The sequence below is a fragment of the Sceloporus undulatus genome, chromosome 6, assembly GCF_019175285.1.
Source record: "Sceloporus undulatus isolate JIND9_A2432 ecotype Alabama chromosome 6, SceUnd_v1.1, whole genome shotgun sequence".
Classification (NCBI taxonomy): domain Eukaryota; kingdom Metazoa; phylum Chordata; class Lepidosauria; order Squamata; family Phrynosomatidae; genus Sceloporus; species Sceloporus undulatus.
Window position 1 is genome coordinate 7,606,388 of NC_056527.1, and position 16,145 is coordinate 7,622,532.

At 42.2% G+C, this 16,145-nt stretch overlaps 1 protein-coding gene across 2 annotated transcripts in view; it reads left to right on the forward strand.

Moving 5' to 3' along the window:
- The window catches only part of OXSR1 (oxidative stress responsive kinase 1), a 106,887-nt gene that overhangs the window by 49,804 nt on the left and 40,938 nt on the right, over nt 1-16,145 (forward strand). For both annotated transcript variants that reach the window (XM_042473600.1, XM_042473599.1), the window contains exon 5: nt 15,338-15,393. In XM_042473600.1, coding sequence (XP_042329534.1) covers nt 15,338-15,393 — 56 coding nt within the window. The remainder of the gene's footprint in view (nt 1-15,337; nt 15,394-16,145) is intronic.

Consider the following 16,145-nt stretch of genomic DNA (forward strand, 5'->3'; position numbering starts at 1 on the left):
GAAGCAGCTTTATTTTGGCAGTCTGTAACAGGCCTATGTTACATTTTCCCTTTCTGTTGTAGTTTCCCCTAGTGCATACTGCATTTCCAAGTGCTTCTTCAGCCTGAACTTGGAAGTGACTGGATGTGCTCAGATCTCTCACTGCAGCCAGCTGAGCCTCCTCTGCTAATTATATTAAATATTTTTTTCTGTTCGATTTGTTTTTAGGAGCAGACATGGTTAAAATGTACAATAAAATAGAGCAGAATAAAAAATCAAACAGATTGACATGAGACAGTAACATAGTCATCAGTGTTCAGGTTGCCTCCGTTTAGGTTCTCTACCCATGTCTGCTCATAATACTCAGATGAGAGTCAAGCTGCCCCTGCACTACAGAAATAATTCAGTTTGATACACTTTAACTTGCATGGTTCAATACTATGGAATTCTTGGATTTGTAGTTTTGTGAGTTATTCAGCCTTCTCTCAGAGAGCTCTGGTACCACAACAAACTACAAGCCCCAGAATTCCATAGTGTGGAACCATGGCAGTTAAAACTGCACTACTTCTGCAGTGCAGATGAAGCCTCAGTCCTTTACTTGCTTCTTCCACCTGAAGCTGTATCAGTCATATATACATGGCTGTCTGCAATTTTGCCATCAGATGGAACAGTTCAAAACAACTCTATCTAATCCACTTTGACTTAAATGGTCTGCTCTTGCAAGTCGTTTTGCTCAACACGCAAGCATTTCTACAAGCCTTCTTCAATCATGTGTTAAATGTGGCCAACCATAAAGTATGTATGAACCAAGTATTCATGGAGATAGGTCAGCAGCAGGGGTGAGTGTTGTCTGGAAAACACTGAACTGAAAAATTTCTAAAAACCAAGCAAAAACTATTGTATATTACTTACTGTATAATTATCAGAGTGAGCCAGCATGAAGTAGTGGATGTGCTTTGAATGTTTCACTAGGACATGGGGAGACCAGAGTTCAAACCCCTTCTCAACTATGGAAACCCACTGGGTGATCTTTGGCAAGTCATATGCTCTCAGCCCCATAGGATAGCAGGGACAACCCCCCCTCTGAACAAACTCTGCCAAGAATACCCCATGATGCCTCAGGGTTGCCATGATTCCGAAATGAATTGAAGGCACCGAACAACAACATAACATAATTATTTAAAAGTGTTTCCCCAATAGCCAGAAATGGTTGAATTGAAATAAACAATTAGGGAGGGGAAAAGATCTACTTATAGTGGTATAAATGTCAAAGACATTCAGACTTTTCTTTGAAAATTATTTTTATAGGAATATTTTGTTAAAACTGAGGTGCAACAATTTCATAGCATAGGCTTCCCTCTATATTTGAAAAAAAGATTTCTTGACACATAACTATAGAGTCTGTGAATTTACCATCTTTGGCATGATTGAAGGGCTGTGCATATTTCTGTCATCTGAAAAGTTACCAGTAATTACAACTTTAGATACTGTGACTAGAATTGTTATTGTCATTGCTTGCGTTACCAATTGATTCTGTGAAACAGTGCATTTCTAAAATGGGAGAGTTTTCCTCCCCATAGGACTGCCGCCACTATATGGAGACATATTTTGCATGAATCAATGCCAAATAAAAGTGGATCTAAGAAGTACATTGGCTGTTAGCTTAGAAGTGGAGCAAAATAGGAAGAGGTAGGTAGGATGTGAGCAGAAGGGTTTTGCAGTTCGTAGGAAGAAATAAGCTCCACAAAGTTTGTCCAAATGAGCACAATAACATGATTGTTCAAGTCCATTGCAGTGGAAGACTTGAGTCATAGATCACACCTTTGGTAGAAAAGCAGCCCAGTACAATTACGGTCATGGTGTGGGCAGGATGAATGCAGTTAGCACATCTGTCCAGGTTTGGCAGCCAGCTTATTGGCAGGGAAGAGAGTGATTTCTCTGAAGTGCAGTCTTTTTTAGTTATGGTATATCATGATACCCTCTGTCTTAATACCTTAAAGGCACCAGATCCTGTCTGGTATTGGAAGCTAAGCAGGGTCAGCCCTGGTTAGCCCTTAGATGGGAGACCACCAATGAATACCAGGTGCTGTTGCCTGTATTTCAGAGGAAGGAACTGGCAAAACCACCTCTGAGTATTCATTGACTAAGAAAACCTTATGAAATTCATGGAGTTGCCATAAGTCAACGGTTAACGTGAAGACATATGTACATACATGTTAAGTGTCAGGGAGAGAGGAAGAAGATAGGTTGGGTCAAGCTATAGAAATCATTCAGTAGGAGTTTCAGGAAATGATTTGGTGACATTAGATCCTGTAGAATGTTGTTGTTGTTAACTGTATTTGGGTTGACTCGAACTCATGGCTACCCTGTGGATGAGATATCTCCAAGTCACCCTGTTTTCCACTGCTCTGCTTAGGTCCTGCAGATTTTGGCCCATAACCTCTCTGATTGAGTCCAGCCATCTGGCATATGGTCTTCCTTCCTTTCTACTGCCTTCTATTTTCCTTAGCATTATTGTCTTTTCTCATGATGAGGCCAAAACATGACAACCTCAGTTTCATCATCTTGGCTTCCAGGGAGAGTTCAGGCTTAATCTGCCAAGTTTTTTCATGGCTGCTCTTTCCATTCCTAGTCTTCATTTATTTCTTGACTGTAGTCTCCATTCTGATCAATATTTGATCCAAGGTATGGGAAATCATTAACTATTTTCAGTTTCCTCATTATCTAGGTTGAATTTGTCTATATCCTCTGTGGTCATTCATTTTCTTTTTTTTATGTTCAGCATTAAACCTGCCGTTGCACTTTCTTTCTTGACTCCTTAGTAATTGTTGTAAGTCTCTGATATTTTCCACTGGTAGTATGGTTTCATCTGTGTATCTTAGACTGTTGTTGTTATAGATGGTCATAAGACTGAATAGGTATTTCTTCACTGGGTTTCTCTCCAGATCCTTTGCTTAGCATGGGATATGAAAAGGCCAAAGTGAACATTGAACAGTGGGTGATAGACAAAGAATGACAGCTAGACCTAGCTAGCGCCTCAACTTTTATTGTCAGTGGCTCTAACAGATTTTTTTGCTGACCCTATCCTATAAGAAGATGCTTCAGTCTTAGAAATACCAGTATAAGATGTTGCAGGTGACCCATCCTAGTGGAGCGATGAGCTGCTATACTTAACATTTGCAGCAGCTTTTCCCACTGCTTTCAGAGCTTTTCCTGCACAAAAGGGCAGTTAAGCTCACAGGCTAGAAAGATATTGAATGTGTTCTCTGGCCAGGAGAAGGAGAACGGAGATCATTGCTAGCCATGATGGACAAGAGTTGGTTGATATGTCAAATATTTTGCACCCCTTCCAGTTCTTAGAGTTTGATTGGTGCATTCTTTTGGTTGCAGATTATCAAGTGTCCGGTTGCTTGATGAATGATCTCTCATAATCTGTAACCAAAGCAAACGGAGAGAGCTCCTGGGAAGTGACCAATCAAGAGTTTGAAATTTAAGCTCTTTCAGGTGGTGTGCTTTAGGGGGAAATGTTTTCTGCCAAGCCAATCCTGGTCAGCTTAATGGGTTTAAGTTTCTCTTGGGAAGCCTATCATGGTTTGCCCTTGTGTAACTGAATATTTTGACAAGCCTAGAAAGGAAGCAGTAATAATATTTATTTTTCAAAAGTGGCTTAACTTGCTCTGCAGTTCCAGAAGGTGACCCATCTCCAAAGTAGTTTTCATTGGGACCCCAAAGTAGTTTTCTAAAGTCACTATATGTGGGTGAAATGTACAGATCCTGTCTTGAAATGGTATGTATGCTGACTGGCAATATTGGCACTGGTCAGGAGGTGGTCTGAGGAAGCTATTTGTCTCCCACAATCATAGAACTGTACTGATGGTCTGATCTCTGTTGATGGTGGGTTAAAGCAGAGCTAAGAAATCTTATTTTCTTGGGCAACAACTCCTTCTAAATATGTGGTCTGGGGATTTTGGGAATGCTAGTCCAAAAAAGGTAATGGGTCCAAGGTTTAGGTTAGAGCAGGGGTGCGTGTCCCTATAGATCAGTAGTTTCCAACCGTTGGTCCTTCTAGTGTTTTGGATTTCAGATCCCAGAATTTCTGACTGTTCGCCAAGGTAGCTGTGGCTTCTGGGAGTTGAAGTCCAAAACCCTGGAAGACCAAGTTTGGGAATCACTGCTCTAGATCAAGAGTGAGCAAAGTGTAGACCATGGGTTCCAAGGACCCTCTAGGGTTATGGTCCACAAATTTTGCTCTTTAAGGGATTTTGTACCTCAGCTCCCAGAATCCCAGACTATGGGCCAACATGGCTGAGACTTCTGGGAGCTGAAGCCAAAAATCTCTTAAATGGCACACTGCTCTAGAGGTTTGCTAAAAACGATGTCTAGGAGGTGTGGAGGGCTTTCTGCCATCTTTAGAGCTCTTCTGCTTCATGCAGGGATCAAAATGAAAATTGCAAACTTTTTTTAACCCACCCCCTCAAAAATGCATCAAAATGCCCTCTAGGGGACCTGGAATGCCCTAGAAGATGCCTCCATGTCTCCTAAAGGGAGTTTGGGGTGGATTTAGGGCAAAAATGTGATTATTATTTTTTGCATTTACATTGTGGATGCAGCCTTCTACGGCCTCCTGGAGGGCCAGTGTGGTTCCCCTAGTCTTCCAAAGTTGCCTCCCTCTGCACTAGATGCTATTGGAGTGTAGCTGCCAGCCAGTCTAGGCAGCATAGCCAGTGGTGAAGAGTGTTGGAAGTTGTAGTCCAGCAACACCTAAAATATTCCATTTTTCACATTCTAAATTAGAGACAATTGTCTCTGTCAAATATGTCCATTGTCTCTACATTAGAAATACTCCCTTCACTTTAGAAATGCCTCATCTCTCATAGAGAGCCAGCTAGGTGTAGTGGTTGGAGTGTTGGACTATGACTCTGAAGACCAGGTTTCGAATTCCTGCTCAGTCATGGAAACCAACTGGGTGACTTTGAGCCTCTGCCTCAGAGGATGTCAATGGCAAAATCTACTCTGAAGAAATTTGCCAAGAAACCCCTGTGATAGGTTTGCCTTAGGGTCGGCATAAGTTGGAAACTACTTGAAGGCATTACAACAACAACATCTCTCATAAGACTGTTCCATACATTCTTTTGCCATGCACCTGGCTGTCTGCCTGACTGCCATGGGAAGCCAGTCCCACCTCTCCCATATGTGTATCTGGAAGAGACCTGTGTCTGTAAGCACACATTGTGGTTGCATGCACTTTCTTTATGTAAAGAACAGTAGTGGCCACCAGCTTGGATGGTTATTCAGAAAGCTGAGGCTATATTCCCCCTAATCCATTTACATTGGAGCAAGTTTCATGGGACTCAGGTGAGGCTTGCTCTTGAGTTGTATTGTGCAGGAATGCAACATGAGGCACGTTTAGAGTATGGTTGTTGGTAGATTGAAGCAAAGGTTGGACAAAGGCAGTATTTTGCTGCTCACCAAATGCTGCAGACGGACTACTCATAGAGTGCTTCTGAACTTACTGAAGGTGTACAGGACTGGAAGTTGGTTTTAGGTAGCAAAGCAGTCATCCTGTGGTGATCCCATGGAAGATAAAAGATCACTATGGTTGCATCTGCACTGCAGAAATAATGCAGTTTGACACTGCTTTTAACTGCCATGGCTTAGTGCTATGTAATTCTGAGATCTGTAGTTTTGTGAGATACTTAGCTTTCTCTGTCAGAGAGCTCTGGTGCCACAACAAATTGAAAATCCCAGAATTCCATTGCATTGAGCCATGACTGTTAAAGTGTCAAACTGCATTACTTCTTCTGTGCAGATACAGTCCATGTCTGTACCAGCATTTCAGAATCTGTTCTCTGAGACCAGCATTTCTTTCAGTAGTGGTCTAAGTTACCCAGAGGCAACTTAGATGAAAACACTTTTTAAATATTCAATAACTAAATAAATACATAAATATTATATTATTTCTTACCTGCCTCTCCCCAAGGCTCGAGGCAGGATACAGTGTAAAGTAAAACACATAAAAACATTTAAATTCACTAAGCTAAGATACAGAAACACTGGACACCTCAAAATCATCCAGCATAAAATAAAAATATCCCAGTTTAAAATTTATAGTTTAAAATCAACTAGGTAGGCCTGCCAGAAGAGATAAGTCTCTAACACTGTTTTAAATTCAGACAGCATGTTTAACTGTCTAATCTCTTTAAATATTAAACATTGTTAAAATAAACAATTATTTATTTGTTCCATTTATATCCTATTTTTCCTCCATTGAGCTCAGGACAGCGTACACAGCTCTTCCCTGCCCCACTTCATTCATAAACCGATCCTGTGATGTAGATCAGGCTGACACAAAATTACTAATCGATGATTACCAAGTAAATGTCATGGTTTAGTGAAAATTAAAACCCAGATCACGCCAGCTGAACACTGTGACCACTATAAAAAACCTGACTTTTCTCTGCAGCCCTTTTGGATTTTGCTAGTATAATATGCCCTGCCTCCCAACATACATTTTTCTGTAATTATGGTAGTTTTTTAAAAATTCTGTTTTGTCTCTAGCAAGCTCTGCATAGTAGTGTTTGGGGGATATAGTTTTATCTGTGGCTAAATGTTTGCCCTTCCTTTAGTCTCTCTCCTTGCATTTCAGGAATTCCAAACTCAAACGGCACCAAGTTGGAAAGTTGTCAGCAGCAATCTCTTTTCTATCTCTCAGGGTTTTTTGAAGGGCTCTGGAAGCATAGGATAATAACCCGACTGTTCTGTAGGAGACCAGCTTTGTATTTCTGGGATGCTGAGTAACACTTTGACCAGATTGTTCACAGATGTTGTGGTTTCTGTTTATGTTAAAGACAAAAAAAATTGCTCTGCACATGATTGCTATGGAGACATCCAGTGCTGTCATTCTTGTGTGTTAGCAACTGCTGCTGCCTATGTGATTCTTCTTCTCCTTCTCATTTTCCTTCTAGTACTGGGAATGTTTTTGCTTTAAGGGAATTGTAAGAGGTGAAATCCAGTGAGAACCGGACAGGCCAGGAGAAAAAAAAATGAGAGAGAGTATAACATAAGCATTTGGGGCTCAATGTCTCCTCTGCAAGAGCCAGCGCAGCGCAGTGGTTTTTGCAAAGGATTTGGACTCTGGAGACTGGGGTTTCATTCCCTCCTTGGCCATGAAAACCCACTGGATGATCTTGGAATCACATATGATATGATCGCCAAATTGGAAATGACTTGAGGGCAAATAGCAACAACTCTCTGCAATGGCAAACCTCCTTTGAACTAATCTTGCTAAGAAAACTCCATGATAGGTTTGCCTTAGGACAGTGATGGTGGACCTTTTACAGACCGAGTGCCCAAACTGCAACCCAGACCCCACTTATGCCACATCCCTCTGGCTTTCTAGTAAGAAACTCTGGCAAACTCTGTGCTAGGGCAATAGCATGTGTGCCCACAGAGAAGGCACTGAGTGCCACCTCTGGCACGCGTGCCATAGGTTCACCATCACTGCCTTAGGATCACCATGTGTCGGACATGACCTGAAGGCACACAACAATCACAACAACAGCTGTCCTCTTGCTTTTTATCCAAGGCCATGAGAACCAGGAATCAATTGAAACCTGCTGTTGATTGACAACCGTGCTGTTACTGACAGTGTGACAGAGAACAAACCGTTGAGCTTTTTTCCAGCAATTTAATGTTAGTCAGTCGCACACTCTTATTGTGTGTGTGTGTGTGTGTGTGTGTGTGTGTGTGTGTGTGAATGAATTACTTTTTGTTGCTTTGTCTTAGTGTGGCATAGTGGTTTGAGCGTTGGACTGTAACTCTGGAGACCAGGGTTCAAATTCCAGCTCGGCCATAGAAACCCATTGGATGACTTTGAGCCTCAGCCTGAGAGGATGGCAATGGCAACCCCTTTCTGAAGAAACCCCGATGATAGGGTTGCCTTAGGGTCACCATAAGTCAAAAATTGAAGGCACACAACCACAACAAACAAAAATTATCAAGAGGAAAGGAGGCTAGAAATGTGAAGCATAAAACCAAATGAAACCAAACAAAACATCAAATGGACAGGGCTCATGCCTTTCAAGATCACAAGCCCCTGAGATCCAAGCCTGCTCTCTGCAGTTTTATCTTGGGTTTTCTCAGATACTCCAGTAAAAACCGTGAAGCCTTTTCCTGCAGAGTTTAAGGAGTTTTTCAGCCCCCATCCCACGAAAAGCCCAAACTCCTGCAAATTATATGTGGCCAAATCACATTCTATTTGACTAGAGTGGTGAGTATTTTAATCGTGTATACTATCCCCTAGTCACTCTAAAATGCAAAAGAATGGGGACTGAGTCAGACACAAGGCTAGAAACTGGGTTTAAAATGTAATAAATGGATGGATGGATTGATGGTAACTAAAGTAAGTGGGGAGGCAGAGATTCTTGGCATTATTCCCAGTGGCCAAATTGAGATGCATTGTTTACTTACACTTCATATAAATTACCTTTTATGAGCCGATGACTGTAGTCCTGATTGACAGCCTGTGTGTGTGCTGAGTGCTTAAACAATGCATAGGAAGATGGATGGATATCCGGATTTACTGTAATTGGGGGAGCATAATGATCTTTTCTTACTTTAGCAATAATGTTCAGGGACCCCAAGGTGCTGCTTGCTCAGCCATTAAGAATGTAATGGAACAGATTACATCTTTGCTCTATAAATAGCATTTTTAAAAAATTACGTTCTGCACTTGTGTTGTGCTTTTGGTGTTCTGAATGCTGGCTTTCCCCAGATCAGAGTACAAAACGGTTAATAGGATTTTTAGCGCAGAGGTGGCTGATTGCAGTCTGGTTTGGTTACAGTTATGATGAAGAGCTGGCTTGCAGTGATAAAGCTGCTAAATAAGCTAAATAGTGTTGTTGTGTGCCTTCAAGTCATTGTTGAGTTACAGCAATCCTAATACAAATCTATTACAGGATTTTCTTGGCAAGATTTGTCAAGAAGGGGTTTGTTCTGAGGCTGAGAGAATGTGACTCACCCAGGGTCACTCCGTGGGTTTCCACGGCTGAAGGGGAATTCGAACTCTGGTCTCCAGGGTTGTAGTCCAACTTAACTCTTTCCCAGCTACAGACTTCATGACTTCATAGGGTGGAACCATGATAGTTAAAGTGGAATGCTGTTGTTATTGCATGCCTTCAAGTCATTTCCAACTTTGGGCTACCCTATCAATTCCCGCTTGGCCATGAAACCCACTGGGTGACCTTGGGCAAGTCACAATCTCTCAGCCTCACAAGAAGGCAGTGGCAAACCTCTGAACAAATCTTGCCAAGAAAACCCCATGATAGTTTTGCCTTAGGCTCCATATGTCGGAAATGACTTGAAGGCACACAACACACATTATTCAGTTAAGCTGAAAAAAACAATAGGAAAGGCTATATTCAGGTGCATAAGCTGTAGAGGCAGTTCCTTTCTTTTTTATCTTGCACCTCAGAGTTTGGAAAGGGGTACAAAAATGGGGCTGGGGGATGCATGCCATCTCAGGGCCATACTTTCTCCATCCTGGATTTAAGGTAACTTTTCAAAAAACTTTGAGTCACAATAGAAGTGTAAAACGGCTTGTGATAAGATCAGCAAACCAATAAAATAGGAGATAACACCCCATTTAGATAAATCACACCAGCTGAAAACAATTGCTGGAGCCAGTTTTCAAATCCAAGCAGATGTCAAATGATTAGTGAATTGTCGTTGTCATTGTGTGCCTTTAAGTCATTTCCGAATTACGTACCTATCATAGGGTTTCCTTGGCAAGATTTGTTCAGAGGAGGTTGCTTTCCTCTGAAGCAGGGAGAATGTGACTGGCCCAAGGTTAGCCAGTGGGTTTTCATGGCTAAGCGGGGATTTGAACCCTGGTCTTCAGAGTCATAGTCCAACACTCAAACTACTACGTGATTCTGGTTCTCAATTAGTGGCCGCTGGATGACAAAATAAAACTTAGCACAACAACAGAAGACCAGATAGAGAATGATTTTGCTTGAAGTCTGAATGAAAAGAAGAAAGGTGCAAATTGAAATTGAGTTTCATGCCTGAAGCATAACCATAGAAAAGGCCATTTTCCTGGAAGATACTAATCCCTAGTGGATAACCAGGAGAGAGCCTTGGATAATTCTCTTGGTGGATGGTACTTCAGTCCAAAATGAGGAACATGCAACCCTCTATGCATTGCTGGACTTCCGTCTCCCATCATTCCTTGCCATTAGCTGTGCTGGCCAGGTCTGATGGGAGTTCCAGTCCAACAAAATCTACAGAGTCACATATTTTCTTTCCCTGGTTTAGGGCTTTAAAGGTCAAAGCAATCCCTTTGAATTGCAGTTGGAAACAAACCAGGAGCTGGTTAAGTTCTTTATAGGTTCTTCATACCTATCCATGCCCCTGGATAGCTTCCTAGCTGCAGTGTTGTGAATCAGCTGAACTTTCCCAAAGACTTTCCAAAGGCAGGCCTATGTGTAATACATCACACAAATCAAGCCTGAATGTTAACAGAGGCATGGATAACACCACGGTGAGATCATTTCTTGGCAGGAGCTGGGGAAGTCCTGGAACTCTTCCGAAGTGGGGGAAGCTTTGGATGCCTTTTGCATGTTGAGTAACACTGCTGGATCCAGGAGCATGCCCAAGTTGCAAGCCTGTGGGGGGCTTAGGAAGCAGCCTAATCTTGTACAGGCTGGAGACCTTCTTCATGGCTTTTCCCACCCACCAACAGCTTGTCTTGAGTTCAGCTCCAGTTTATCAGACCATCTCCATCCCAACATGAATGCAGGCATTTATTCAGAATGTCCAGTACTTGATCAGATTAGATCAGGGTCAGCAAAGTGGGCTGCATGAAGCGCCTAGGACTATTTTTCTGGTCTCCAGTGCTCCCCAGGAATCTTTTTTTTTTAAAAGAATCCACTCCCCCTCTGAGGTGAGGCAGCATTTTCACAATTTTAGTCCCAGGAGAGGCTTTTTCTAAAATCAAGAAATGTGACTAAGAAAGAAAAGTCTTTTCCTTGGCCTGAAATGGCCCAGAGGAGGCACAAAGTGTTTTGCACATCCCCAGAGGTCACTTTAGAGCATTTTGGCCCTCTGGGATATTTTAGTTGGCTGATGCAGCCCCCTAGATTCTGAAACTTGTCGTACCCTGGGTTGGGTGCAAAAAGTAGGCATCCTTCCTTTCGTTAAAACATTTAAATGTAATATGATGGCATCCTCGCACACATAACTGTTAAATGTCTAAATTAAAGGAAGGATTTCTACTTTATGAAAGCATCCTTGAGAGTCAGTGTGGTGTAGGGGTTTGTGCATTGGACAATGACTCTGGAGATCAGGGTTTGATTTCCCACTCTAGCAGGCTGACCTTTTGCAAGTCACACTCTCTCAGCCTCAGAGGATGGCAATGGCAAAGCCCCTCTGAAGAAAGTTGCCAAGAAAATCCTATGATAGGGTTACCATAAGTCAGAAATGACTTGGAGCCACAAAACAACAACAAAGATGGCATCTTGTTAAAGGCACAGAAGGCATGCCTGATGCCTGTATGTGTCTATTATTTTTTTGGTGTCTATAGAGGTTGATGCTCCCTTCCTCCTTTAGCAAGCAAAGCCCCCTTCCCAGGCTACGCTGAAGCCCCAAGCCCATGGCTATGCATACATGAAGGCCTACCAACTGCCCAAATTTGATCTCTCCATTTGCAGATGATAAGACTATGGGAAGCATTTTCATTCTCCAAAGAGGGGACCAGACTGGTATGTTGAGGCTCCTCTCTGACAGTCTGAACTATAATTTCCACTCCCACCCCCACAGTACTCCCTCAGAACAGCATGATAGGATGGCGTATTATCATTTTCAGGGAAGAATCAGAGGATGAGCAATGAGAGATAGGAAGAACTCGGCCATTCAAAATGCAAGCCATAGGAATGGGGCTGTCCACACAGGCCCAAAGACCAATCCCCTCCCCTGACCTCAAGTCATGCTGTTCAGACAATACCTCTGGACTGGGATTGGACAGACTGGATGCCAGTCTGGCAGTCCCAGTCCAATCCAGGTGCAACGGGGTCTTAGCATGGGTCAAAATGACCAACTGTTTGCTGGGGAGCTTCTTGGAAACTCCATAGCAACCTCTGGGAGATCAGACAGCCCTGCACACCCCTTATCTTCCTCTGCCATCAGCACTACTGGAAGGACCTCCATTGCTGCATCTGATGTGGAAAGGGTGCCCCTGGACACATGAGTGCAGCCAGGTGCCTTGTTTCCTTATTAGACATGACTACGACTTCTCAGTAGCGGCGATGGCGGAGGAAGATAAGGGGTGAGCAGCGGTAGCGAGTCCATGGCATGATTGAGGGCGGGCATTGAAGCACCCACCTGTCCCCACACCAGCCTGGAGACCAAGCCAGGTTAAGATCTGGGGCAGGATAGCATGGGCTTAGCAGATGCTTGGCTCCAATGACTTCTGGTCAATGTTTTGGCTTTTCCACCCCAAAAGGTTTAAGTGAAAAGTTGTGAGGCTCTAAAAGGCTTGGTGTTTAACCACAGGAATCTGTTTTACTTCAGTGATGGAATCCGTACGCACTAGTGGAGTATAAGTAGCAGTAAATTGCAGGATATGGTGTGGATTTCTCCTTATCTTCACATAATATATATCAAAAGTGGATTGCACAACTCCAGTCTAGTTCATCATAAGGTTGAAGCGACATCCTGGAAGAAAAATGATGTTGCTTATCAAAATGGCATTCCTCCGTGAAGTCCCCCTTGTCCTAAGGCAGGGGTGAGAATCATGATGACCTCCAGATGTTCTTGGACTATCATTCTCAGCATTCCTAACTTTTGCCTTCTGGTTAAGGATGCTGGGAACTTCATTCTCAACAGAATCCAGAGGGAAACATGATTCCTTGCCTTCAGATAATGTTGAATAAAACTTAGCCCCCATCACAGTGTCTTCACACTATATAGGTTATCCATGATGTGATGGTTCCAGATAATAAGCATAATTTATTGCTCATTCTGGAAGGAGAATTCTCTAAAGCGATGCCTTTTTGAAGGCATGGCATTTGCTTTGGATGAGCGGAGCCATTTTTCAGATTCAGTGACATTCTTTTTTATATTAAAAATCTAGTCGGACATACTGTGGAATGGATGTTCTTGAACTTCTATGAAGTAACTGTTTTATATTCTCATTTTCTGATATACTAGTGAAGTACTGCAACCTTAGAGTGGTAGGGAAAGACTGGTCAGCATTAATTGGTGAGGAACAAATCCCAAGGTATTAAGGGTTTATTTTATAACTAAATTTACTAATAATTAATTTTATTTATTTAATTTATTAAAGATGACTGTCTTCATCTGAAATATCTGAAATCTGTAGTAGGCAGCCACATCCTGATGGTTCTTTGGGCCGGATCGTATGCTGCCTGAAGAGTTTTGAAGCATACAGTGGAAATTCCCTTTCATTTCTGGAGTGGAATCAAGCTCACCCTCCCCATTTCAGTTATGAAACAAAATGAAAACAAATAGAGCCATTATTCTCTGGACAAAAGCTTTTGCTACTCTTTGGCACTTGGTGGAAGTGAATAGATGGCCAGCAGACAAGGGATACAGTGCAGTTTCCTTCTGTGTAATATTGTGCAAACTGATGCTTTTTAAAAAACCCATTTGAGTGTGACTTGCTTCATCTAATGTGTAAACAAGTAGATTTGTTGTAAGTTTTGAAAGCTCTTTTGGCCTCCCTTTAGTCTTAAATGTATCTGTCAGTTCAGGGTGGAAGACGAGACATGCATCTGCTTAGTATCCAAGTTTGCACAAAAGATGGATTGTTACCTCTCCAAGGCTGCATCTGCACTGCAGAAATAATCCAGTTGGGCACCACTGTAACTGCCTTGGTTCAATGCTCTGGAATCCTGGGAATTGTAGTTTTGTGAGAGATTTAGCCTTCACTGTCAGAGACCTCTGGTACCACCTCTGGTGCCATCATCTTTGGGCAATAGGAAACCTTCTTGCCAAGAAAACCCCATTATAGATTTGCCTTAGGGTCATCATAAATTAGAAATGACTTGAAGGCACACAACAACAATGGAAATTATTTTCTGAGTTCTGCCTCTTCCATCCCCAAACTGCCTCCAGATATGTGTTCAGATCTTCAATGTCTTCCCTAGTATTCGTAGGCAGAAAAAGAAGTCTAGATGCATTTCATCTTTACGCTGGTAATATCTTAGTCCAAAACTCCAGATTTAATTTAGGAGCATGATTTAATTTAGGAGCATCACACTGATCAGCCTTCACTGATCTGTTGCTCTTCAGATGTTAGACTGCAACTGCAGCCATCCCCAACCTAATATTACAAGCCACAAGAGATCATATGCGTGTATGTTCAAAAGATTGGTGGGACATCAGATCAGAGATAATTGGTGCAGATGTTTAAAAATTATATGAAAACTAATTATTTGTAAAGGTGATAGATGACCTGTTGATGATAGGGCAATAACATATTTCTGTAGTACCATCCTTGTCCGTGGTAGGGAAGACCCTTGCTTTAAAGAGCTTAAAATCTCACATCTGGCATGGGGGAAGAATAAGTAAGGAGAGGCAAGAGTAAATAGGGGAAGAGATTGTGGTTGCCTTCAGCTTCATGCACTTAACATGTCCTCAGTAAGAGAAGGGTGTGGGACTGAAAGACCCTGTTTAGAGAAGTCACTTTTTGGCATCTTAGATTTTCCCAGCCATAGTAATCAGCAAAAATCATGCTGCCTGGGAGATTATGGAAGCAGGAGTCCCATAAAGTAATTTTTTCAAGCTCCACTAAAGAGGCTTGCAAAAAGTGTCAAGGAAAAGTTGGCTTTGCATTTAAGGTTCTGATGCAGTGTGGGATTCCAACAGAGAGGCAGATGTGCTTTCCTCTTCTGAGCTGGGCCATGTTAGGAAAATAATTTTCCTGCAGAGACTCAAGCGATTCTACTGCAGCCACATTGATAATGCATTGTGGAGCAGATAGAAAGAGAAGCTGCCAGCATAGCAGGAGAGGCAGTGTGATGTAGTTATTTGAGCTCTAGACTACGACTCTGAATACCAGGATTCAAATCCCTGTTTGGCCATGGAAACCTACTTGGTGACCTTGGACAAGTCATACTCTCTCAGCCTCGAAGGCAAAGGAAAAGCCCCTCTGAATGAATCTTGCAAAAAAAAAAAAAATCCCATGATAGGTTTGCCTTAGAGTTGCTATAAGTCAGAAATGATTTGAAGGCACACAACAACAACAATGGCAACAGCAACAGCTGGAGTCTAACACAAAGGAAGAATCCATAATTAAGACTTACAGCTGACCATTTTCTTATTTGTCTTTTCTTTCCAGGGATGTGAAAGCTGGAAACATTCTTTTGGGAGAAGATGGCTCGGTTCAAATTGCAGGTGAATTTTTCTTGTATCTTTTGTGCTTTCAGGGTATGTCAGAGAGAAAACACTGTATGGGAAAGAAGGAGAAAGCACTCTCTCAAAGGTGTATTATTTTTTCTAGAGTTTGGAACAGTTGCTTTTATGGACGCAAACATCCAGACTCCCTCCCTGCCCCTCCCCAAGGACTTGAGAGTTCTAATCTTCATTAACAAACAACTTTTCCAAGCTTTGCTTTTCCTTCCTAGTACAGTGAAGGAAGAAGGTTTATGTGTCAATGAGAGCATGAAAAATAATGTTTTGGGGGCTATTATTCCCAGAGTCTCCCATTCAGGATGTTCCCTATGATCATGATACCACTGGGATTTTGGGAGTTGTGGTCCAAGAGAGTGACATTTCTAAGCTATGCTGTTCATGGTTCACGGCCAGTACTGACGGTGGCTGATTGTCTGATATATAATTCTTCCTTACACAACAGTGTGGAGAGATTTCTTAGTCAACCTGTCTAATCTGGAACCAGCTAGAAATGGATTAGTTACAGCTCTAACTTTGTCAGACTTCACTGGGAGCACTTTTAAAAGGAGGAAGGGAGGTGGAGAGGAAAAAGGAATGTAGTAGCATTTTTAAGACTAATTGGTTTCCATTTTAGCATGAGCTTTTCTGGGTATGCACCCACTTCTATAGGTTGCAGTACAGAGTGGTATCATTCATTCATTCAGAGTATTTATACCTCGCTCTTCTGACAGAGCAGTTTACAAATTTGTAATTAG